This window comes from Astyanax mexicanus, chromosome 1 (assembly GCF_023375975.1).
Source record: "Astyanax mexicanus isolate ESR-SI-001 chromosome 1, AstMex3_surface, whole genome shotgun sequence".
In the NCBI taxonomy this organism is placed as follows: domain Eukaryota; kingdom Metazoa; phylum Chordata; class Actinopteri; order Characiformes; family Acestrorhamphidae; genus Astyanax; species Astyanax mexicanus.
The window spans coordinates 6,804,001-6,830,083 of record NC_064408.1 but is presented as its reverse complement, the minus strand read 5'-3'; the positions used below and the strand labels follow the sequence as shown (position 1 = coordinate 6,830,083).

The 26,083-nt window shown below is 37.4% G+C and overlaps 1 protein-coding gene across 1 annotated transcript in view; it reads right to left on the bottom strand.

Annotated features, from left to right (window-relative positions):
• Positions 1 to 26,083, bottom strand: part of LOC103040661 (astrotactin-2) — a 1,082,674-nt gene that overhangs the window by 130,211 nt on the left and 926,380 nt on the right. The window contains exon 17 of the mRNA XM_049465818.1: positions 13,854 to 14,116. Within this exon, the coding sequence (XP_049321775.1) occupies positions 13,854 to 14,116 (263 nt within the window). The remainder of the gene's footprint in view (positions 1 to 13,853; positions 14,117 to 26,083) is intronic.

Genomic DNA, 26,083 nt, shown 5'->3' with positions numbered 1-26,083 from the left:
CATTTGCTGCTGTGCTGTAAAACACAGTGTTTTTTTTTTTTTTTATATGATGTCCACGTAGTCATGCAGTTGCAAGCAGTGAACGCAGCACAGGCTGCATGTGTTAACTGCATGGAGCAGCAGAGACAGCGTTTGTTCTTAGCTGTGGTATTTATCGTTATCTGATATATCTAATATATATATCCCATTAAACTGTGCCTTATCAGCAGTTTAGCTCGAATAAAAGGAGCATATTTGATAGCTGGACCAAGACCAGCTAGAGGAGGTGGTTTTGGTCCAGTTTCGAAATGAACCCTGGAGTGGTTCGCATGTGGTGTTTTGATCTGGCTATCAAACGTGAATTAGTCAAGTTTTATCTTATCTTGATTAACAAAAACATAGTGCAGGATGTTGACTTAATGTTTGCTTTGATTGGGAAATATTTTGCTAGACAGTTGCTGGGGTCTTCGAGCCAGTTCAAGAAGTCACTAGATGATTACTATGGTGTAGCTAGACAGTTGCTGTAGTATCCAAGGTGATTGACTTGTTAGACATTGCTAAATTGTTAGTATGGTGTAGCTAGACAGTTGCTGTGACATTCAAAGGGGTTGCTTTGAAGTTGCTAGATGGTTAGTATGATGTTGCTAGTCAGTTGCTGGGGTATCCAAGGTGTTTGCCTTGCAAGATGTTGCTAAATGGTTACTATGGTGTTGCTGATCAGTTGCTGGGGTCTTCAAGCCAGTTCAAGAAGTCACTAGATGGTTACTATGGTGTAGCTAGTCAGTTGCTGGGGTATCCAAGGTGTTTGCCTTGCAAGATGTTGCTAAATGGTTACTATGGTGTTGCTGATCAGTTGCTGGGGTCTTCAAGCCAGTTCAAGAAGTCACTAGATGGTTACTATGGTGTAGCTAGTCAGTTGCTGGGGTATCCAAGGTGTTTGCCTTGCAAGATGTTGCTAAATGGTTACTATGGTGTTGCTAATTAGTTGCTGGGATCTCCAAGGCAGTTGCTCTAAAGCTTCTAGATGGTTACTATGGTGTGGCTAATCAGTTGCTGAGCTATCCAAGGAGGTTACCTTTAGGTTGCTAGATGGTAACTATGGTGTTGCTAGTCAGTTGCTGTGGAATCCAAAGAGGTTGCATTCAATTCACTAGATGGTTACTATGATGTAGGTAGAACATTGTTTGGGGTATTCTAGGTGGTTGCCATGCTAGGCATTACTAAATGGTTACTATGGTGTTGCTAGACAGTTGTTGGACTATCCAAGAAGGTTGCTAGATGATTGCTATGGTGTTGCTAGTCAGTTTCTGGGGTATCTAAGGTGGTTGCCTTGCTAGCCATTGCTAAATGGTCACTTTGGTGCAGCTAGACAGTTAATTGGGTATTTTAGGTGCATGCTATGCTTTCTCTGACAGATGCTAGGGTGTTGTTAAGTGGATGCATGTGCTAAGTGGTTGGTTGGTTATAAAGGGTAAAATATGGTGACTGTATTACACTATTAGTGCCATCTTTTTAATCTCCAGAGAGGAATTAAACCTAGTCGTAAACATCACTTTCCTTTCAGTGTAAAATCTGTTGTGTAGTCCAAGATTAGGCTAATACTAGTCTGGGAAACTGACCCCTAAATACGATATAAATTAATGAGTGATGATAATGTTAAACCATGGTATTTCGTCCAAATTCTTCTGCAAATTTGGCGTCATTCATGTCCCAGGAAAAAGATTTTTACTCAGAACCTGAGCTGAACAGTTTAAAGCTTATAGTAGCACTATTGAGCTCTTTCTTTTCTTCCTGTCTTTTCTTGTCTTGACCTGTCTTGTCTTGTCTTCTCTTGTCTTGACCTGTCTTGTCTTGTCCTGTCTTTTCTTGTCTTGACCTGTCTTGTCTTCTCTTGTCTTGAACTGTCTTGTCTTGTTTTGTTTTTATTCGTTTTGTTTTGTTTTGTCCTGTTCTGTCTTGACTTGTCGTGACCTGTCTTGTCTTATCCTGCCCTCAATCTCTTCTTTCCTGTCTTCTCTTGTCTTGTCTTTTCTTGTCTTGACCTGTCCTGTGTTCTCTGTCTTGATCTGTCTTGTCTTGTTTTGTTTTCTTTTGGGTACATAAATAAATTGAATAGATGCCCTTGTCCTGTCCTGTCTTGTCTTATCCTGCCCTCTCCTGCTTCATTCATGTCCCAGGAAAATGATTTTTACTCAGAACCTGAGCTGAGCAGTTTAAAGCTCATAGTAGCACTATTGAGCTCTTTCTACCAGAGTGAATTTATTGGATTTGCCATGCCTTTGAGGATGCTGCACCCTGGCTAAGCACTTTCTGGAGGTAACTGACGTCCACCCAGTCATCTCCCGCAGGCCCTATCGCCTCGGCACATAGAAGACTCATAAAAAAGGAGGAAAGAAACTCTCCCCGTAAGCTCTTAATTCAATCAAGATTGCGGCCGACACATTCTGCAGACGAAGTAGGAGCCAACTCCGAGCGCCGAGAACTTCCCCGGGTTCGAGACGAGGTGTCTGTAAGCAGAATCCAGCCAGCGAAGAGGCTTACGACAGCCGTCTGGAGAGATATACAGTACAGCGTTATGAGTCAGAGCACGATACGGCCTGTTGAAGGGCCTTCCATCATCCCGCCGGGTCATGACAGCGGACTCCTCGTTTGGCAACCTCCACGACGTGGGCTTTATTGGTTTAGCAGTGCGCTCATTCATCTGGATCAGTAAACAGGGAGAGATCTGACTGAAGCCTAATTGCTTGTTTTTCTCTTTGCTTTGTGTCACCGGCCAAGAGCGAGATTTCATTAGGAGAAATCCACTCATACCGCAAAATGGATTATGGGGTTTCTATGAACTCCCACTCGGAGGGTCCTGACAGGGTAATAATAGTGTGGGGGGGCCGAGCGTGGTGGCTGTCAGTACGGCTGTAACCCAATGCTGGAGCGTTAGCAACTTTAGAGAAGTTGAAATCTAATAAACTTGAAACATGTCTTCATGGGGCTGTTGGCCATTCTGGTTCTGACTAAATTAATTTCTCTATCATATAAATCAATAGGGATTGAATCTGAGGTCTGATTGGTCCCCCGGTTACATATCTTTAATATTTTAAGCAATATTACTCTTTAATTTCCATCTCTTACAGCTTAGAAATAACAAAATGTAAAGATTCTTTGGAACATTTGTTGTAAAAAGTGCTATATAAATACATTTTTTATCTAATTGAATAGATTCCCTTGTTTTTCTTATCCTGTCTTGTCCTGTCTTTTCTTGTCATGTCCTCTCTTCTCTTGCCTTGTCCTGTCCTCTCTTGATCTGTCTTGTCTTGTCCTCTCCTCCTCTCTCCTCTCCTAGTTAGTCCTGTCTTCTCTTGATTTGTCCTGTCTTCTCCCACCTTGTCTTGTCCTTTCCTGCCATATGTCTTGTCTTGTCTTTCTTTGTCCTGTCCTGTCTCGACCCTAAAATAGCATGCTGGCCACCCCTCTACGAAGATCATCTGCTTGACACTGATTAGCCTTATTGTGGTTGCTGTGGTATACCAGTTGTTTCCTATTGTGTCACAAGTGGTTGCTTGCATGTTTCCAGGTGGTTCCTGTGGTAACTCACTGGGTATTAGATTATTGGCATAATCCTGACATACAATGTGTGTGCAAACTTTTACTATGAGAAAAATCCATTCTGAAAAATGAAGAATATAAATGGGCTAACAATTCAGTATAACCTACATGGGCAAAAGTTTCAGGACTCCTGCATTATTAGACTTTTATATTTTAGATCACTGCTGTGAGGATTTGATTGCATTCAGTAAAAGAACTTCAATAGTATTAAATGGAACACAGTTCTGCTGCTCCACAGCTCAATACCACACTGAATAGGGCTATAGAAACTCTATATAGGGCAATAGAAAGAGTCTAGGCCTGGCGTAAGGCATGGTACCAATAGGTTCATGGTTGGTATCTGGTCCAGGAAGTCGTATTCAATGGGCAATAGGTGCAACAAATGCAATTAATGTATTTAAATGAAAGTAGCATGCATTAAAAGGGGTGTCCACAAAGAAAAAAAACTTGGCCATATCATATGTATAATACTATAACAGACTACACAGGGTTAAATTAGCATAGCAGAGATTAGCATAGGTATGGGAAAATGCTCCCTAATGCCGTCTCGTCCCAAATCCTATAAGTAACCCTCATAATCTTTGCATTACAACGGATATGTGGAGTGTGTATGTGTGTGTGTGTGTGTGTGTAGAGTTGGTGGAGGCCACCGTGATGAAAACAGGATCAGGAGTGTCACTCGAGAAGCCTGGCTGGTTTGGTGTTTTTGATCCCGCTCAGGCCCATTTTTCCGGTACACTGTTTTTGAAGGAAGCAGCCGACTAATTCCCGATAGTAACCCGAGCCACGGTCAGATTGACGCGGCGATAGGGTTGACGTGGCTCGTCAGAAACCAGCCAGCCTTGTAAGCGACCTCGCAGGTAGGTCCTGCCTAAGTCTAAATGACAGCCGCCGCTCCATCCCAATCCCTCGCTCTGCCAAAACACGAAGCGGCTTCACTTCATGTCCGAGACATCCGAGAGACGGGGCTGTCCATCACTTTGATGGTCGTGACTGTGAGCTCATCATTGGCAGCCTCTGCTGAAGCTAGATTATTGATTATCTGGATGCAGGTCCTGAAGAAACACAAGCACAAATAACGCATCCCAGGATTGCTGCAAAACTCAGCGTTCAAATGCGTCTCAGGTAGGTAGATATGAAAATCTTTGGTTGGAAAACAAGCCTCTGATGCACTCAAAAAAAAAATTTTTGTTCCCACACCATTAAAATAGGGTCAGAGTGTAGGAATAAATCTACACTGATGAGTGTGGTGCTCTGGAAGTGAGGTGTGTTTAGGTCAATTTTAGGTCAAAGTGTTGCTATGTTGGTGGTGGAAAACACAGGTGCGCCACTGACCAATTAAAACCCCAACAACAGTCAACCATTCCTATAGAATGTACACACATGGACCAATGGCAAAGCGCAAACCCAACTTTAACTCAATAACTCAGTAAACAGAACATTGCTGTTTCCTTTGTGCTAAGACGCACAAAAGCGCTGCACCTTTAAGATACGAACGCGCCAAAGTCAGAGCTCAGGAAATGACAACTGGCACACAGATTGGTTTGTTTCACGTCACGCCCAATATGAACCACACCCATGATTAATTAAGATAGTTATAACACATGCCTTTTGTCCGTTTTGATACGTGCAAGACATATTTTTTGCACTCTCACGATAGACACACCGACACGCCCTAAATATAGGTGCATGGTATGCAATTGACCGGCGCAATATAGATCGCGAAAATAGGGCTCTATTTGACCTTTGTGACTTTTTTTTTCCATTTTCTCCCCAATTTACTCAGCCAATTACCCAACCCACTCATTAGGGCTCCCCCTATCACTAGTAATGTCCCAACACACCAGGAGGATGAAGACTAGCACATGCCTCCTCTGACGCATGTGAAGTCAGACTCCGCCTCTTTTTGAACTGCTGCAGATGCAGCATTGCAGAGTAGCATCACAGCGCTAACGCTCGGAGGAAAGCGCAGCGACTCGGTTCTGATACATCAGCTCACAGATGCAGCCTTGTGCTGATCCACATCACCCTAGGAGTGATAAGGGGAAAAAGTTCCATCTACTGTACCCACCCAGAGATAGAGAGCAAGACCAATTGTGCTCTCTCAGGGCTCTGGTAGCCGATGGCAAGCTGCATGAACAGGATTCGAACCGGCGATTTCTCCATCATAGTGGCAGCTCTTTAGACCACTAGACCATTCAGAGCCAATTTTATGACTTTTAAAGGATTAAGAGAGGCAGGATTATGGTTGTTTCAACAAACTGCCCACAAATCTAGGCTGTCCATAAGTCAAACGTTGCCTTTATTTCAGGTGGGGTCATAAAAGAGAAACCACATTGTAATTGACTACAGCATTTCCGTTATAAGCATCCCATTCTTTTGGTCAGTTCTACTCTACAAAGATTTTACAAATAATCTAAAAAGAAAGGGCGTCCACAAACTTTTGGACACACTCAGATTTCCCTTCAGCATTTGTACTCAATTTGTTTTTTTTTTCATTTAATCACAAGTTCCAAAATCACAAGATCCAACAGGCATGGATGTTTGTGGTGTGTTTTGTGTTCCCCACTGCAGGGCCTGAGGTGAACGGGTGGGTAAAACAGCTGAACGGTGTGTTCTGATGCTTTAACCATGTTTACATTCAACACTGGACCCAAATCAGTAAAAGTCCTTATACCCCAAATGAACTCCCCAATAGACCTCTTTTCAGAACTCCTCACAGTTAGAGGTCAAACCCTGAAGGGTTCAGTGTTGAGCAGGTGAGTTTGGTTAAGGTAACTTACAATAGTAACACATTTAAGACAAGACAAAATAAGATGACCACATTCACCATATTTGTGTTGGACCAAAATCTTTGGCAGCTTTTGCAGCTTCCTGAATTTCTAGCCTAGTAGTTCTAGCCTATCCAAGCTGAGAAAAACAGGGTCAAATGTATAAGACCCCTGAAGCAGAGAAAGTAGGGACAGTTAAGGGCCTCATCCAAGGGCTCAACAGTGGTAGCTTAGTAGACTTGGATATAGAACCAACCAACCAATATCAGAATTTGACTAAGCCACTTCAAAACCTTTATTTAGTGTTTTTTTAAGCCATTAAAAGGTGGACATGTTTGTGTGCTTTGGATCATTGTCCTGTTGCAGAACCCAAGTATGTCTGAGCTTGAGGTCACTAAGGAACAGATGGTTGGATATTATCCTTCAGGATTGTCTTGTAAACAGCAGAATTCCTGCTTCCATCTACTGTATTACAGCAAGTTGTCCAGCAGCCCAAGATCATCACACACACACACACACACTACCACCACCATGTTTTACTACGTTCAGTATGATGCTCTTTTTTATATAATGTGTTAGTGTTACACCAGTCCAAAAGTCCAAAAAGCTCCACTTTTGTCTCATCAGTTCTGTAAAGAATTTTTACCCAAAGTTCTGGAGATCATCAGGATGTTAGTTGGTAAAAGTGAGACGGGTGGTTGTGTTGTTTTTGGTCAGCAAAGTTTTTTTATATTGGAATTCTCTCATGGAGACCATTTTCACCCAGTCTCTTATTATTCTTATAATTGAATCATTAACACTGATCTTAACTGAGGTGAGTGAGATCCTGCAGTTCTTTAAATGTTGTTCTGGGTTCTTTTGGGATCTCCTGGATGAGTTCTTCATGCCCTTTTGGAGTAATTTCAATCGGTCGGCCGGTCACTCCTGGGAAGGTTCACCAGTGTTCCATGTTTTTTCTCCATTAGTGAATAATAATAGTGAATCACTGTGGTTCTCTGGAGTCTCAAATCTTTAGAAATGACTTTATAACCTTTTTCAGACTGATAGATGATCAATGACTTTTTGTTTTCTGATCTGTTTTTGATTGTTTTCTTCAGATGAGGGTATAATAATGTGTTTTAGGAGGCTTAGGAGGCCACTGTCTTTTTCATTTGGCCTATAGAGCATTTCTATCTCAATGTAACAGAGCCTGGATCTGGGAAACACCGCAAAGTGATGCTTCCTGGACGCTGAGCATGCTGGGGGCTGGAGGATGCTCTATTGTGGATGAGTAAGAGCATTCTTCTGGCTCTTTGTATCTGATCAGCATTTACTGCCATTCTTCTTCTCTTCAGAAACACAATCAGACGACACACCAATCATTCCCCAGAGCCTCAGACATCAATACCTCCCTCCTCATCTCAATAGCTTCTGATCCATCAGACCCTCGGTCTGCTCTGAGTGTGTGTGTGTGTGTGTGTGTGTGTGTGTGTGTGGAGTGTGTAGTGTGGACTCTGTGCTGTTCTGTTTGTTTATCTATTGACAGTCTGCCACTCGAGACCGTCTGCTATTGATCTATGTTCTCCCTCGCTGTCCAGCCTTTCCTTATTACTGACACGTACTGAGGCATTCTGCATTTTGGGCTGCACTCAACATATACCCTGATATGCCAAAAGTCATGGGACTAATATTGTGTCCCATGACTTTTGGCATGCTTATAGAAGCTGTAGAACCCTGCATTGAGCTGTGGGATATGTGTGTGGGGTCTTTCGAATTAAATACATCCAAAACCCCTGTTTAATGAATAAAGTCCGCATTCAGCTACTTTAGCTTCCACCTATTGTTTTTTTTTATTTTTTTTATTTTTTTATTTGCACACATATGTGAAAGAAGGAAGCAAACAGGGATGTGTATTACATAAGTAAGAAACAAAAACATGTGCAGGGAAAGTGAGAAAGCCCATAGGGGCTTATTTACAGTACTTTCCCTCTAAATTACAAACAAAATCATAAAAAAGAATAATTGCATACATACATACGCCTACATACACATATACACATACACACATACATACATACATACTCACATTAACACAGAATAGAGTTGTAAAGAAAGAATATATATACACAACAACTGACCCAATGATTTTGTCACATCTGGTGCTGTTAGCTCCTCTGTTTCTCACGCACCCAGCTCTGACAGAGGTTCTCAGTCTAACAACTACATTACCCAGAACGCACCACCCGCTGACACGCACACACCTAGTCACACGTCACCTCACCTGCTCCAACCAGGAAGCACCGAATGTTAGTCTGGCACTATTTAAGGACACCTCTCACACACTTCTGTGCCGGGTATTGTTGGATTTTCCTCATTACTAAGCGTTACTATCTTTTGTCTCTGTTATCTTCGTGTATGACCTTGTTTTGTTTTCCTCGACGCCGATTTTTGGATTATCTCTGATTGTGGATTTTTTGTGTATGACCTGGACTGTTTCACGTTTTTTTCGATTTTGCATTACCTCTGATGTTGGCCTGCTTGTGTTTGAACTCTGGACTGTCTCTCACTCATGGTATGGTTATTCCTACGTTGCTTCTGTTTTCCGGTGCTCTAACTCTGTTTGTACGACTACCCTTTTTCCTGCCTGATATTTTAATAAACAACCCGTTTTACTGCATCTGCGAGTGTCATCCATTGGGAGGAGATACTCCTTTAATTGTTTTTTTTTTAAACGACTGAGTTGATTATGGTTCTTTAAATAAGATGTTAGGCCATTATAGAGCATTATAGAGGCCATTATAGAGCATTATAGGCCATTATATTGCTGCTGACACAGGTTTCCAAATGCACACACAGCGTGGCTACTCCCTGTAAAGAAAGATTGCCAATAGAATGATCCAAAATCAAGTAGAAAGCCCTCATTCCTGAGCAGTAGAGTTATTTAAAAAGAAACAAAAAAATAATATTTTAATAATCTTGATTTCAGAAGAAACTGAACTGTATGATTGAGCTGATGTCCTAATACCTAATTATTAATAATTACAGTAATTTGGATTCATTACGTTTGGCATCCCACATCCTGAACTCAGTAATGTTCATGTATTTTTTGCTAAATTCAATATGATCCTCACAGAACACCTAGTGGAAATCAATCTTTCCTGGACAGTAGAGATAATTACTCAAAACTCAAAAGCAGGATATGTTTCATTTATAGCCTTGATTTCAGAAAAAAAAGACTACTAGTGCATTTAAAAAAAATAGAATATCATTGAAAAGTTTCAGTAAATCAGTTTAAAATGTAAACTCATATTTTATGTGCCAATGAAAACCCAAAAATCTCAGTCTCAGAAAATTTGAATATTATATAAGACTAATTGGTACTTTTGGTACTCAGTGTGGGCAGTGTGCCAAGTCCTGCTGGAAAATGAAATCCACATCTCCATTTTTTCTCCAAGTTTTACATTTTATTTGGAAAACAAGGGACCAAGGGACCAGTGATGGTTTCAAGAGCTTTTATGTAGATGTGGATTTCATTTTTCAGCAGGACTTGGCACACTGCCTATGCTGCCAAAGGTGCATATTGATATGATTGGTCTTACTGCATATAATATTCTAATTTTCTGAGACACTGATTTTGGGTTCTTATTGTCTGTAAACCATAATCGTCAACAATAATAGAAATAATAGTGAATTTCTGAAATGAAGTAACTTTTCAATGATATTCTAATTTCTAATAAATGGACTAACAATACAGTATAACCTATACATGGCTCAAAACCAAATCAAGGGTATAGGTAAAACATTCTACTTTCTGAAGAAAGCAGTAGACATAATACAACTCTTTGTAATACCATTGATTTCAGAAGGAACTACTGTATGATTGAGCAGGTGTACCAAAACTCATTAATCTAGAACCGAGGAGAACCGAGGAGAATCGAGCAGGTAGACGGTCCCACTCTTGTGGTTCTGAAGCTGTCAGGGACGTGCCGGACCAAAGCGGGCCATTTGGTTTGTGACTCACTGTGGTGTCTGCCTCACAACGCCGCAGCACAAACAGACGCTGGCTAATTGCATCCTCCTAGACGTCAGCAGAGAGAGGGATGATGCGGAAAAAAAACCGAGAGCGATGGCAATCTGCTCCAAACACGATTTAATATCCTCATTATATCTGCGTGACTCAGAAGATACAGTGGCGAGGGGGCCGCTAATTGAATAAGTACCTCCCTCCCTGCAGGCGGAATATGTCATATTTCTCAGTCTTTGATGAGGATCGCCCTAGTGAATAAAAAATAGATAAAAAAAAGTATACTAAGCATTATTAGTGTTCTTATTATTATTATTCCACTGGATTTTTTTGTCCGGTTAACTAGTGCCGCAATTTTCGAGATATCAACTTCGTTCAAAAGACAAAACGTGCGGCCTTATCGGGAATGGTGGGCTTGTATACAGCTTTCCGATCGGACTTACACTTTTCATAAAAACTTCGTAAATGTGCGCTTTTTTGCCCATTGAAAATGAATGGGGAGAATTTTGCACGCCCATGTACGTCACAATTTTAGAGATACAAAAACGAACTCTATAGAGGACCTATAGAACTTATTGAGTTCAGTACCACTTTAAAATAAGACTACCTTTATAAAGGGTTTATAAATGGTTTACAAATAGTTTATTACTATTTGTTACTAATTAGGTTGTAAATGCCTTAAAAATCATTAATAATCAGTTATAACACATACGTAGACAGAGCAACAATGACCCGTTGTTTGTCAAATAGTGAACCCACAGCCATCTATATTGTTGCCCTTTCTATGTATGTGTTATAACTAATTAATTAGTAACCATTAATAAACTAATTGTAAACCATTTATAAACCTTTTATAAAGGTAGTATTTTAAAGTGGTACCTTGAGTTCTTTCTGAAAATATGCTGCACGAAACACTGCGATGTACGGAATTTCATACAATTGTCGTACGGAGTGGCCCCATCACCTTAGCAACCACGTAGCAACACCTTAGCAACCACCCCAGATACCATAGCAACACTTTACCAACCACCTAGCAACACCTTAGCAACCACCCCGGATACCATAGCAACATCTTAGCAACCACCCAGCAACACCCTAGCAACCACTTAGCAACCACCTAGCAACACCGTAGCAACCACCACAGATACCAGCCAGCACTGCAATCACACTCGCAGTTTCTGCAGGAACTGCAATCTAGTTACTGTATACTATAGTGCACTAAAGTGTTCTTGTAGCCACATTATTATTAATCAGTATATTTAAAGAGTGTTAAAATAGAACAACTTGTTTTTTTGTACTTATTATACTTTAATTACAGTATAAAAAAAAAAAAAAGAAAAAGGTCTTACTTAAATTGTGCAGTTTACTTAACTGTACTATAAAGGAATTATTTTAAATATACTTAAGTAACATTTAAACATTTAAACTACTTCATGTATGTAACTCCATATTTTAAATGTGCTTACAGTAAAATTATAATACATTTAATGTGTATTACAACTGTCTCACTATTTATTATACACCAGGTATATTATTATATTAGAAATGTATTAAGAATTGATGTTTTATATATATGTGATGTATTTTTTACATTAGAGTACTGTCTTTGGTAAGTAGAAGACTTCTAGTATATACTTTGTTGGGTATAAAAATATATTTTAATATACTGTACTATAATTTTTATTGTGTGTTTTTTTTTTTGACATTTAAATGTTTTATTTAAAACTGTATTCTATAATTTACTTATATGATTTATATTTCCCTAATTATGATTACAGGGCATTAAAATACATTTTAACTGTTCTATTAACGTAATACCTAAATATATTTATATTTTCCTAATTATAATTACAGAGCATTGAAATAAATTTTTTTACATTCTATTAATGTAATAGCTAAATATATTTTTATAACATTTTACCAATGTAGTAATTACACTGTATTTAATTGACTTTCTAAAAAGTTACATGATAAATTTAAGTGAACTACTGTAACAGGTGTTGTTGTACAAAAGTATATTTGGGATTAAGTATTTTAGAAGTATACTGAATTACACTAAACTAAAAGTGTACTTCATAGTAGTCTATTTATTTCAAATACACATACATAAATCTGTTAGTATATTTACAGCATACTTAGACATTTCTCAATATGTTTTAAGTACAATTATATATTTTTTAATATCTCTTGTGCTTATCCTCACATGCTCTGTGCCCCAGCTCCAAGACTCTCACGCAAACCGCTCACGCCATCTGCTGCACGACTTCAGACCTGCAGCCTAGACTCTAATCACCATCCCAACTCACCATCGCCCCGCCGCTGACCAGGCCACGACCCGCAATAAAACACCTACAGGCTGTTTTAAGCAGAGAGACTCCTGCACTTGTTTAATTTCCTGAGAAAGCAGAATTAATTACAGCAGCTCGTGCAGTAAAACAACAGTAAATCTGCTAAATCTGCTAAATCTCTGCATGTGGTTATTTTAATGCATTAATCTTACGTTTTCATTTCAGATGCTGTAATCTAATATGCAGTGAAAAGCTCAGAGAGTTAGATCAGCTCCTTTATTCTTACACTTTATTCTTCTGGATTTTCTTTTTTTTATATATAATTTGACGTCTGTAAATATGAGCTCATGCAGAAACAAAGCGAATTAACAACCCTGACATACAGGGGTTGAACAATGAAACTGAAACAGCTGGTTTTAGAGCACAATAATTTATTGTGGTGACGGACAGTTCTGGTGGAAACAGGAGAGTTGAGGTGCACATTGAATTCTGCGTGATTTGATCAGCCGTGGTTTTATGTTTTTTTGGATACAATCCGGGTTAGCACCCGAACATCCCTTTCAGACAGCTTCCTCTTACAGCATCCACAGTTAATCCTGTTGGATGTGGTTGGTCCTTCTTGGTGGTATGCTGACATTACCCTGGATACTGTGGCTCTTGATGCATCACAAAGACTTGCTGTCTTGGTCACAGATGAACTCTGGTATATCCCCCATAATGTTGTGTGCATTGCAATATTTAGAGCAGAACTGTGCTCTTACTCTGCTAATTGAACCTTCACACTCTGCTCTTACTGGTGCAATGTGCAATTAATGAAGATTGATCACCAAATAAAAGTAAATGAAGGTTTAGGAGTGGTTTAGTTAAAGTCTGGATGATTAAGATGCTGTGGATGAATTAAAACAATTCTGTAAAGAAGAGTGGAACTAAATTCCTCCACAGAGATGTCAAAGAATCTTGATTGCATGTTTAAGAGGGAACCTTTTTTTTTACACAGGGCTAGATTATATATGGTATATTTACTCAGGTTATCTCTGTCTGATATTAAAGTTTGTTTGATAATCAAAAAAATATCAGTATGAGAATAAAGCAAGTAGTGGGGCTAATACTCTATTAAAATGAACTGTATTAACCCAGTATGCTGTTCCAGTAATTACAGTCTTATAGTGTATAAAGTATAAGTGTGTAAAAGGTGAAATTAGTGTCCCTCACCTCTTTGGTGTTGTTGTCCTGCACCAGGCTGTAGAGGGGTACGATACGGCTGACCTCCAGCAGGACGGGGGTGGGGCTGGGGCTCTCTCGGCCCGCCTGTCTGCACAGGTGACAGGCCGTGGGACACACCCCCTTCTCCTGACAGCGGATCTCCACGCCGGACACCAGGTCGTCCGACAGCAGCTGAGACTTCAGCAGGTCAGACAGGTAACTGATGAACGGGACGGCCTTCAGCTCCCGCCGGCTGCCCTGATCCGTCACCTCTGCAGCGGGACAAACACACACAGTCAGATATGAGCTGATATTACCTCACAGTATATCCTCTTGAGACCCAGACTTGTGCATGGTGTGCATTTCATTTTTTCCTAGCTATTTTCTAAGTAAAAGGACCTAAATTAACTTTTTTTAAACATTATTCTTGCCATTTGGGTAAGAAGGACCCAATGAGTCCAAAAACAAAATGTATGCATGTTTCTGTCTGAACTGCCTGTAGAAACCTTTGACTGGGATTCCCATCATCTTGTTTACAATCAATGTAATAAGTGTAACGTTGTCATGTGACCACATGATGGTATATGCAGTGTCTCCATATGATGCCAAAGGGTCAATGTTTTAAAAAAATAAGTATCACAGTGCAGAGAGGCAGAATGTAACGTCCACATATAAGGACAAGGGGTCTTTAGAGGTAAAACAGGATATAGGAGAAGCTGGAGTATAGACCTCCTTAATGAAGGGAGGGGGAGGGGGGATGGGGGGCACTGATCTGAGGAGTTCATTCATTGAACAAGTTAAACCCTAAAGACTAATAAAAGGCCAATCATAAATCATTTGTAGGATATACTGAATCAATTACAGAGATTACTGCATCATTTTTAGCAGACACTGAGTCATATAAAGTAGTTACTGAGTCATTTTTGTAGACAGTGAATCATTTATAGTACATACTGAATCATTTATTGAAGATTCTGAAAAAAATACATACTGAATCATTTATAGTAGTTACTAAATCATTTACAATGGTCAATAAATCATATATATGAAAAACTGAATCAATTATAGTAGATACTGAATCATATAAAGTAGTCACTGAATCATTTTTAGCATACAGTGAATCATTTTTAGTAGATACTGAATCATATAAAGCAGTCACTGAATCATTTTTAGCATACAGTGAATCATTTTTAGTAGATACTGAATCATATAAAGTCATACAGAATCATTTAAAGTAAACATTGAATCATTTATAGTAGATACTGAATCATATGAAGTAGTTACTGAATTGTTTCAAGAATACAGTGAATCATTCAGAGTCAATACTGAATCATATAAAGTCATACTGAATCATTTAAAGTGGACAGTGAATCATTTTTAGAAGATGCTGAATCATTTATTGAAGATTCTAAAAAAAAAACACATAGTAGACAAAAATAGTGGTACATTATTTTAGACAGAATCATTATACTGAATCATTTATTATAGTTATTGAGTCATTCATTGTACCGTCACTGAATCATTTACAGTAGTCAATTAATAAATGATAGGAAAATTAAATCATTTATAGTACATACTGAATCATATAATCACTGAATCATTTTAAGTAAACAGTGAATCATTTATAGTAGCTACTGAATCATATGAAGTAGTTACTGAATCATTTTAAGTAAACAGTGAATCATTTATAGTAGATACTGAATCCTTTACAGAAGACACTAAATAATTCATTATAGTTTTTGATAGTAGAGTCATACAATAGTTAATAAATCAGTTATAGAAAAAAAACTGAATCATTTATAGTAGATACTGGATCATATAAAATAGTTACTGAATAATTTTAAGTATACAGTGAGTCACTTTAATGGCCACTGAAACATTTATAGAAGATGCTGAATAATTCATACACTGTAAAAAACAAAACTTAAAATTGTTCTGCTTAATGTGATTTTTAAGTCAGCTAAATGAGAAATATTGAATTGCACCCTAAAATATAGCAAACTAATCACCCCAACTTACTTTATTAAGTTTCTTGTTAAAAGTTGGTCCAAATAAATAATCTGTGTTGACAAAATTGACTAATTGTAGTTGAACCCTAGTCGAGGCCATGCCAACTACTCTGCACATGCTCAGTTTGACCCTTTATTTGATTGGGGTCTATGGAGCACACTATTTGCATATTGGGCGTGTCCTTCCAAGAGATTTCTGGTTGGCACAACTGCATGTTTTTTGTTTTTTTTTCAAAACTTAAAAGACTGAGTTGGTCTCAAAACACAAAAATGTAGTGCAGTAAGTTGCCTTAATATCTTGAGTTTTCTTAACTTTTTTATTTTTACAGTGTAGTACATACTATCATTTTACTATACACTGAATCATTTATAGAAGATACTAAATAGTATATGACTGGAAGACACTGAATCGGCTGGGCGCACTGGACGGCATGACGCTAACAAAGTAGGCGGGGCTGGACGCACTGGACCATCCAACTTTGCCTTCCTGCAGGAAAAATGAGCCGTGGTACAGCTGCTTCAGGATGAGCACGGTAGTTTGGCGAAGTTGAACTAACCTAGAGTTCTGTACCTGAAGTTGCTGCTGCTGCTGCTGGTATTAAAAACACAATAGCAGCAGCACTACTATAGAGACTAAATGAATCTGTTCATTCATTTTATCCTGATCCTGGAAAGGCTTCCTGCTGAATGATCCACCCGCTGAATTGTCAACACGCCAACGTCAGACGCATTTCCTTCTAAAACCAATCAGCGTCAGGTTAAGGAAAACGCATCGATACGTAAGTGATGATGAAAGGATGGAGGAGTATCACACAAAGCTCTTTGGTGCGCTTCCTAAACTGCAGTGTGAAAACAAACATAAACAGACCAAATATATACAATGTAGCAACACATGAACCTTGGTTCGGACCACGGTCCCGACTTTCAGGTGTGAAAGCACCCTTATTTATCCTAGACCAGACTGGCAGTTCTATAAATTTAAAACCACCCAGAGTGAAATTCAAGTCAGAAAGTTCAGCAGGGAGTCTCTGGAGGCGTCCGTAAGGTCAGGGTGTCTCAGACGAACGCTCTGAGGTGAAGTAATTAGGGACTACAGGACGCTACAAGCCTGCGTTGGCTCTCTCACAGCCTCATCTGGATGTACTTTCTGTACATGTGGCTGTGTTTGATCTATTAGAGAGGAAATGATAAGTGAGAGTGATTAATTGTCGCTGTACGGATAAATAAGGGTCTGCCGGTTCGGACGCAGCCGGGCGGAGAGAAAAGCGCACTGATCCGAGGAGCAGGGGACTGTAATTGAGTGTTGACTGTTTGTGCTGGACGTGTGTTCTGCTTAATGTGATTTTTAAGTCAGCTAAATGAGAAATATTGAATTGCACCCTAAAATATAGCAAACTAATTACCCCTTTATTTAGTTTCTTGTTAAAAGTTGGTCCAAATAAATAATCTGTGTTGACAAAATTGACTAATTGTAGTTGAACCCTAGTCGAGGCCATGCCAACTACTCTGCACATGCTCAGTTTGACCCTTTATTTGATTGGGGTCTATGGAGCACACTATTTGCATATTGGGCGTGTCCTTCCAAGAGATTTCTGGTTGGCACAACTGCATGTTTTTTGTTTTTTTTTTTTTCAAAACTTAAAAGACTGAGTTGGTCTCAAAACACAAAAGAGAGAAAGGGCGGAGAGAAAAGCGCACTGATCCGAGGAGCAGGGGACTGTAATTGAGTGTTGACTGTTTGTGCTGGACGTGTGTATAAGTGTGTGTGTGTGTGAGAGCAGATGCTGAGCTCAGGCTGACGGGAGGACGAGTTTTGAGCGTGAAGCGCAGAAATTTTAGCAAGACTTGACTATAAACACCACATCACTAAAGTTTACAATCCTTCGGATTAATCAGTGTACACCAAAATACACTTAAAGGTCTCATTCTGCTAAAATCCACTTTTTCTTGTTCTTTGTGAAATACTATGGGTCTCTCTGAGTTGTTAATGAAGCTACATATGAATCTGTTCTTTAGACTCCCTTGTCTGCAGTACCTAGTAAAAGAAAATCCTCAGAAATACAATTCGATCAGAGAAACGTTAGGGTGTCTGTGTCAACCAGTGAGTTCATGGCCACGCCCACCTCGGCACAGGACCGCCCACAGGCGGGGCTAAACCCGGGCTACGGCATTAGGAGCTAAAGCTAAGGTACAGCTACAGTTTCTGTTTACAGAGCTAGTTAACGTTAGCTATCTTGTATTGAAAGTAGCTGTAGGTTTAAATCGGATCTCCGGTTGATTCTGTGTTTTACCAAGACCTTAAATAAACACTAGGGAAGCACAGTTTGACAAGGTAGCACAACTGGACAGAGCACCGGTCAAAACGGGAGCTGTTCACATCAGATTTTATGATATAGAGTGAACTCTTTAGTAGCGGTAACTTAGGTTGAGGGGGCCACAGTGAGGGGGTTATTCACGCTGCCACAGGGATAGTTCATAGAAACACCTAAATACTTTTTTTCACAAAATATGGCTCACATTTCATTTATTCATACTAGAGACCACGACTAGACATTTAAAAATTACTTTAAAAACAATGGAATGAGATCTTTAATAAAAATCAATCAATCAATCAATCAATCAATCAATCAATGACTTTGTTCAATCAAAGTTTACAAACTTCTGTTTTTCTATGTTGTTCGGTTCCTCGAGATTGGACACAAATTTTAGTTAGGTAGGTGGGCGGATGCTATGGTGTTCCAGGTTAAAATAACCAGGTTATAACACTGGAGGTTTTACACATGTTTCACACATGGTTGCTATGGTGTTACTAGGTGGTCCCTACGGAATCCCAAGTGATTGCTATGTTTTTTGCTAAATCATAGCTAGGTAGGCGGATGCTATGATGTTGCTAAGTAGTTGCTAGATTAAAAATTATGTTTTTTATTTTTTTACCAATGTTCATGGCAATTGCCACGTTTAGTTTTTTTTTTTTTTTTTTTTTTTTTTTACATATTTCTAAACAGTCCTATTGTTTTAAATAGCCAGTAGATAAGCAGTGCAATGTTATTATACAGCTCTACAAAAAGAGAGCACTTAAAAATGATGAGTTTCTTTGATTTCACCAAAATTGAAAACCTCTAACCTATAATCAAGAGGAAGATGGATGATCACACACCATCAAACCAAACCGACCTGCTTGAATTTTTGCACCAGGAGTAAAGCAGCATAAAGTTATCCAAAAGCAGTGTGTAAGACTGGTGGAGGAGAACATGATGCCAAGATGCATGAAAAAAAAACTGTGATTAAAAACCACCAGGGTTATTCCACCAAATATTGATTTCTGAACTCTTAAAACTTGAATATGAACTTGTTTACCTTACATTATCTTTTTTTTTTTTTTTTGTCATTTCAGCCATTTTTCATTTTCTGCAAATAAATGCTCTAAATGACAATATTTTAATTTGGAATTTGGGAGAAATGTTGTCTGTAGTTTATAGAATAAAACAACAATGTTCATTTTACTCAAACATAAACCTATAAAAGGGACTTTTATCATTTTTCCAGAGCTGTAAATGAAACTTATTATTACTAAACATGTCTCTTTTTCAGGTGACTCTACAAAAACCTGGTCAACTTTGAATTAAAGCATCTCTTCAGTAACCAAATACAACACTGTGGCCCACCAGCTCTAGTTCTAATCCTAACTGGAGGATAAATGACCTTTTTATACAGAGATTAATCCAAAAAGTCACCCGTGCTGGCGCTGGGCAGAGTCTCTGGGCTCATTTCCTGCTGTGCTTTTAAATCTATTGAGATGAAGTGGTGTTTTAGAGCAGCACACTGAGCATGAGTTCACTTTCAGTGAGTTCACGCTCAGGTTCAGAGTCTGATTACTCAGACAGGAATAACAGCACATTTACATTTACCTGCATTCAGCAGACCATCTTATACAGACTTATTTACACAAGTGCTTCACTGTGCACTCAGAGAAGATCCACAGTCTAGTGTCATAGAGTTCAAAGACTAGAGATCAGACACTGCCAGAGAGATGAATCAGTGATGATACATACTACATACCTACAGCAGATACAAACTCATACAGTGATGTGAAAAACTGTTTGCCTCCTTAATGATTTATACAGGAAATGTTACAGGAAAATTTAAAGCTCAGCTCGCTGGGATCACTGAATGATTTTAAACTTTTAATCTCTAATCACCCTTAGAAAGCCTGTGAAGTTTTTTTTTTATCATTATTTTTATTTATTGTTTTATTTATTCATTATTACTTTAAATGTTTCGTTCCAATGTTTTATATTTTGATTCTTACGTTTTTAGTTAATTATTAGTAATTTTTTAATCATTTCTTATCATTCTTATCATTTTACCTTTACTGTTTTTATTTTATATTTTATAAATTCTTTACTTTTTATGTGTCAGTTATGTGTTTTATATGGTCTTTTAGAAGTATATATATATATATATATATATATATATATATATATATATATATATATATATATATATTTAAAATTTGTATTTCTTTTATTTATTTTTTTTTACTATTTTATTCCTTATAAATTCTAATTTCTTATTAAATGTTTTCAATCCCTTTTATAATGTAAATGATCAGCAACATTGTAAGTGAGGGTCACCCTCAATGTATTCCTGAGTGAAAATAAAGGTTGACTGATTGATTGATTGATTGATTGATTGATTGATTTGATTGTTTTTTTTGTGCATGCTTTTTTTAATCTTAAATGTTTCAGATCATCGACCAAATTTAAATATTAGTCAAAGACAATAGAAGTAAACACAAAATGCAGTTTTTAAACAAAAAAAGAGTTTCATTATTTAGTGAGAAAAAAGTCAAAATCTGCATGTCTCTTTGTGAAAAAGTGTTTTCCTCCAATTAAAACACAACTTAACTGTGGTTTATCACGCCTGAGTACAGATACTCAGAAGCTAGACATCATAACAGTATCCAAAGGAATTCAAATAGAGCTTTTGATTATCTCAGTATTTTATTTTTTATTAATGAAATAAATGAAATAATTCTGTTTACACTATCTAGTTAGGTATCTTGTGAAAGTAACTATAGGTTTACATAGGATCTCCGGTGGATTTTGCGTTTTACAGAGACTCTAAGTCAAGGAACAGATTATGTCAGCGATATGACAGCCCTAAAAAAAAAACACATGGCGGTGTTGTGACGAATTCAGCACCGCCATCAGAAAAATCACCCTCTCTCGGGAGCACAGTGCTGTTAGCCAGAGGCGATACGTTTGCACAGTGTTCTCAAGTCTCACGCTTTGAGCGTGTGACACGCACCTCAGCGAGTTCACACGCTCACACGCCACACATGGTATTTCTCAGGTTTGCCAATCCATCGGCTGTATATTATAATGTGCTCTGGTTGAGCCAATCAGAATATAGATCGCTCTGTTGTTAGGCAGACCTAGTCAAAGAGGGTGGAGTTTCAGCCAGAGTGTCAAGCACGAAGAACTGTCCGATTCAAAAGTTCTGAAACACACATCGCGCACACTACCAAAAACCCACCCCCCCCCCCAAATCTCACGCCAACCAAACTTCAAAACTTAACCCTTGTGTGGTGTTCATATTTTTGTTACTCGTTTACTTTGTTACTTGTATTTAATTCAGCAAAATTAAGCAATTCTACATTAAAATGCTTTACACATGCTTGCTTCACCTAAATCGCAAGCAATATAAACAGCTTACATGGTTAATATTTGCCCTTTACCTTTCTTATGTTACATTTCTTTCAAAAAGTGCTACTCTTTTTTTATTAGTTTTTTAATAAAATGTAAAAGGAAATGAATTAAACTCAAGATATGAGTAGAAAATTTGTTTAGTTTCAAATTTACAAATGAAGCAATGTTTATTAGCCCTTGGCCAAACATACTGTATGTAATATAAATGGTTGGAGGGGTGGGGTGTACAGTGTGTGTTTATGGAAAATGTGTTTTGATATATGTTTCTCACAAAAAATGAGCCAATGCCAATGAGTTTGAGTTAGAAAAAATATTTTGATGAAAAATGAAAACGGGTCCCACAGACCCGAACACCACACAAGGGTTAAGAGTCCTGTTTGCATGTATGAAGCACTGTTGTAAGTCGCTCTGGATAAGGGCGTCTGCTAAATACCATAAATGTAAATGTAAATGTATGAATATTCATGTGCAAGAGCTGAAATCCTGTCATTCTTTCCCGCCTACTCCTCCACTAGACTAAAGCAGAGTTATACCGAATCACCGGAGCACTTTTCTTTCACATAAATAAGCTCACATTGGAATTTATTAATACTAGAGACACAACTAGACATTTAAAATGAGTGAAAAAAAAAAACGATAGCATGAAACCTTTAAACACAGACAAGTACTAGAACTCTACGTTTCCTCACAAGAAGAAAAAACATAACAGTGTAGGTCACTGCACTGAAAAAAAATAGTGTTCTTGATCTACTTAAAAGAATCATATAAACTTTTTGCATCAGATAATTAGGTAGATCAAGCAAGAGTAGTCATTGTATACTAGTTAATTTTCTCCAGTAGTGCTAACATACTTTTCCAGGTAGTGTCAACTTAAAAGAGTCCATTGACACTACATGGGAAATTAAAGTATTGTCAACTTAATTTTCTCTTGTACTCTGCTGACTTAAAAAGCTGAGTTAACTCAACTTAAGTGTTTAATTTGTCCTTTTTAAAAATGATCTGTTTAGTCAAATAAACTAACAATTCATCTTTATTTTAACACACACTTTCAATTTAATAAAGCTTTAGTAATATTCACATAAGTTATCAATTAAGTTAACCATGGGTATTCTCAACATATTTAGTATATTATATATATTATATTATATTACAGTATAATAATGGAGCAATACAGGAGTAAACTGGGTAAAGAGTGAACTCTGTAGCTCAAATCCAGCACACTGTGATCAGTAGAAACACAGAATAAAGTTAATGTGCTCTTACAGCCTATAAACACTGAGACCTGCCAATGTATATTATTGTAGTTTTCTGTTTGGATTAATTTTGATTAATTAATTAATTAATTATTTAAATTAATTAATTCGTTTTTGCTTTGGCTTATTTGTTTTGCTTTGATTTAGTTTTTTTTTGTTGTTTTTTTTGTTTTGATTTATTTTGGCTAATTAAGTTTGTGTTTTCGTATTGATTTTCATTTTTTGTGATATTCAGTTTTTGTCTTTTAGTTTCTTAATTTTGCCTTTTGGGGTTGTTTTGTGTCTAATTTGGTATTTTGTCTTCTATATTTTTGATTAATCTAATTGATCTTTTTTTTCTGTGTCTAACTTTTTTGTGTTGGAATTTGAGTTAATTTGGGTTTTCTTTTCTTTGGAGCTCTTTTCTCTAATTGGGTTTCTATTTTGTTTTGTATACTTTTTTTGAGTGTGGGTTTATTTTATGGGGTTATTCTCTTTGGAGGATTACTTTGGTCAGTTGGAAGCCTTACCTTAATTTCTTAATATTTTGTGTTTGGTGTGCTAGTTCTTTTCTGCCTCGGTTGGGATTTTCTTTTTTTTTTTTTCGTAATTGTGGGTGTGTGCTCGTGTGCAGTGGTATGTGTGTGTGTAGGTGATTTTTTTTTTTTTTTTTGTCCTGCTGTCCTGGTAAGCCCTCAGTTGTAATATATATATATATTTCTTTTGTGATTCTGGGTGTGTATAATCTTTTCTTGATAATTGTTAATAAAACTTGTTTTAATTTGGAAACTACGTCTCTGTTCTCCAAGTGTCTTGGGCCTGTGTGTTCTTGTATTTCCTAAGAGGGAAATTCCCTCTAGGTGGCGTAGTCGTGCACTATTTATTTAATAAACATTTATTTATTTACTCCTCTTGCCACATTATAATTACTGCACGCCCAGGATAAGGTAGCTTTGGGCAACAGACAACACAAAGATGGTGAGTAAGAGAGAGAGGCCACACCCAATATGCAAATATATGGTTACAGGAGCCTATAGGAAAGCTGCATGAACCAACACTGTAGAAAGAGCATTGACACAGGTAGTGACTAAAACCCGAGTAAATATAACAAGACTTGTGTTTGTTGTGCAGATTTGTTGTGTACCTAAAAAGATTTGTTGGGATTACATAAATAAATTATATTAAAGAAAAAATACACAATATCTGGTATTTTGAACAAATGTGGAGTAATTAAAAACTAGATATATTCATGTAAATATAGAAACATATTTCTTTGTTGTTAATAACACAGATTTAATTACGTTACATTTACTAACGCTCAGATTTATTTTTTTCAGTGTGGGGCAAATCTCCCAGCTCCAGCTCCAGAACTCGGGCCGGTCAGCCTAAGGAACATTCCCCCCGAATGCACCCAGACTCACAATGGAGCTGTCATCACCGTGAGGGCGTTTGATTGATCGAGGCCTGCGGCATTTACTAATCGCATACGTCAGGCTGACCACACGTGCATTCTGTTCTTTGGGAAAGGTTCTTATTTAGGGAAAAATGTTCAGAATAATAATAAACAGAAGCTCCTGAGACGGGAGTTTCAGGACTGATCCGGTCAGAGTTTGACTTGTGAACCGAGCAAAGTCCAGAATCATCCATCCGTCCATCCATCATCCTATTCGCTCCGGCTCGGCCGGGTCTGCGGTGGGTCTGGAGGCTAAAATCAGGACGTGGCAATCTCTGAACCTTTAGAAATAATTATAGTAAAGGAGCTACGAAGAGTTCTTTCAGTGATGGATGACCATAGAAGAACCAATTTTATTAAATCATCCATGGAAACGAGGAATGAAAATGTGAGAAAACAACTGCAAACGTCCCCTCAATGTACAAAACGGTTGTGGAAACCCCTACTTCCACCGTGTCCAGAAGCTCCGCCCACTTCTCTACTACAATAGTTACTTTATATTCACTAATAGCACTTACTTTTAACTTTACTCTGAAACAATTAAGCATAAAATTTACTTTACTTTAAGTTTTGCAACTTTCTGCAACTAAAAGAAAGGATTGATTCAGTAAAAATAAATGAAGTAAAGTTTACTAATAGAAAGGATTGATTCAGTAAAAATAAATGAAGTAAAGTTTACTAAAAGAAAGGATTGATTCAGTAAAAATAAATGAAGTAAAGTTTACTAAAAGAAAGGATTGATTCAGTAAAAATAAATGAAGTAAAGTTTACTTAAAGAAAGGATTGATTCAGTAAAAATAAATGAAGTAAAGTTTACTAAAAGAAAGGATTGATTCAGTAAAAATAAATGAAGTAAAGTTTACTAAAAGAAAGGATTGATTCAGTAAAAATAAATGAAGTAAAGTTTACTAAAAGAAAGGATTGATTCAGTAAAAATAAATGGAGTAAAGTTTACTAAAAGAAAGGATTGATTCAGTAAAAATAAATGGAGTAAAGTTTACTAAAAGAAAGGATTGATTCAGTATAAATAAATGAAGTAAAGTTTACTAAAAGAAAGGATTGATTCAGTAAAAATAAATGGAGTAAAGTTTACTAAAAGAAAGGATTGATTCAGTAAAAATAAATGGAGTAAAGTTTACTAAAAGAAAGGATTGATTCAGTAAAAATAAATGAAGTAAAGTTTACTAAAAGAAAGGATTGATTCAGTAAAAATAAATGAAGTAAAGTTTACTAACAGAAAGGATTGACTGAAGTTCAGTTCACTTATTTACTCTGTGTAACATTTAAGTCTTGAAACCGAGTTGAAGTTACTTAAATTTATCTGAAATTAAATTTACTTAAAAAAAAGCAAATGCAGAAAGTTGCAAAACTTTTTTAAAGTCAATTTTACTCATTTTTTTCAGTGTACTGTACACAACACAAGCTCCGCCCACTACATCCTGTTTATGGCGTCTAAATTAAATCATATTAAATGTTTGTGCATATACCTACACTGCTGTGCACCTGTGTTCACTTCTCCAGTTCACTATCTGCTCTATTCTGATACACCATGAGTGGACTTTTGCTTCCATCTGGTGGTCTGAGCTGGAACTGCATTAAAAACAGAACACCAGCAGGAGAACTGATCAGAGGAGGATATGGGGAAACTGGGCTTTGTTCTCATCAAACTTAAATTTTGGATTTAAATAAGATTAATATAAATAATAGATAAATATTTAAGATTTAAAAAAATAATGTAGTGTAAAGTACAATTACTCTACAGTAAATGGCATTACTATAAGATAATAAACACCACTATTCTACAAATAATAATAAAATTAAGAATTTAGTAAGA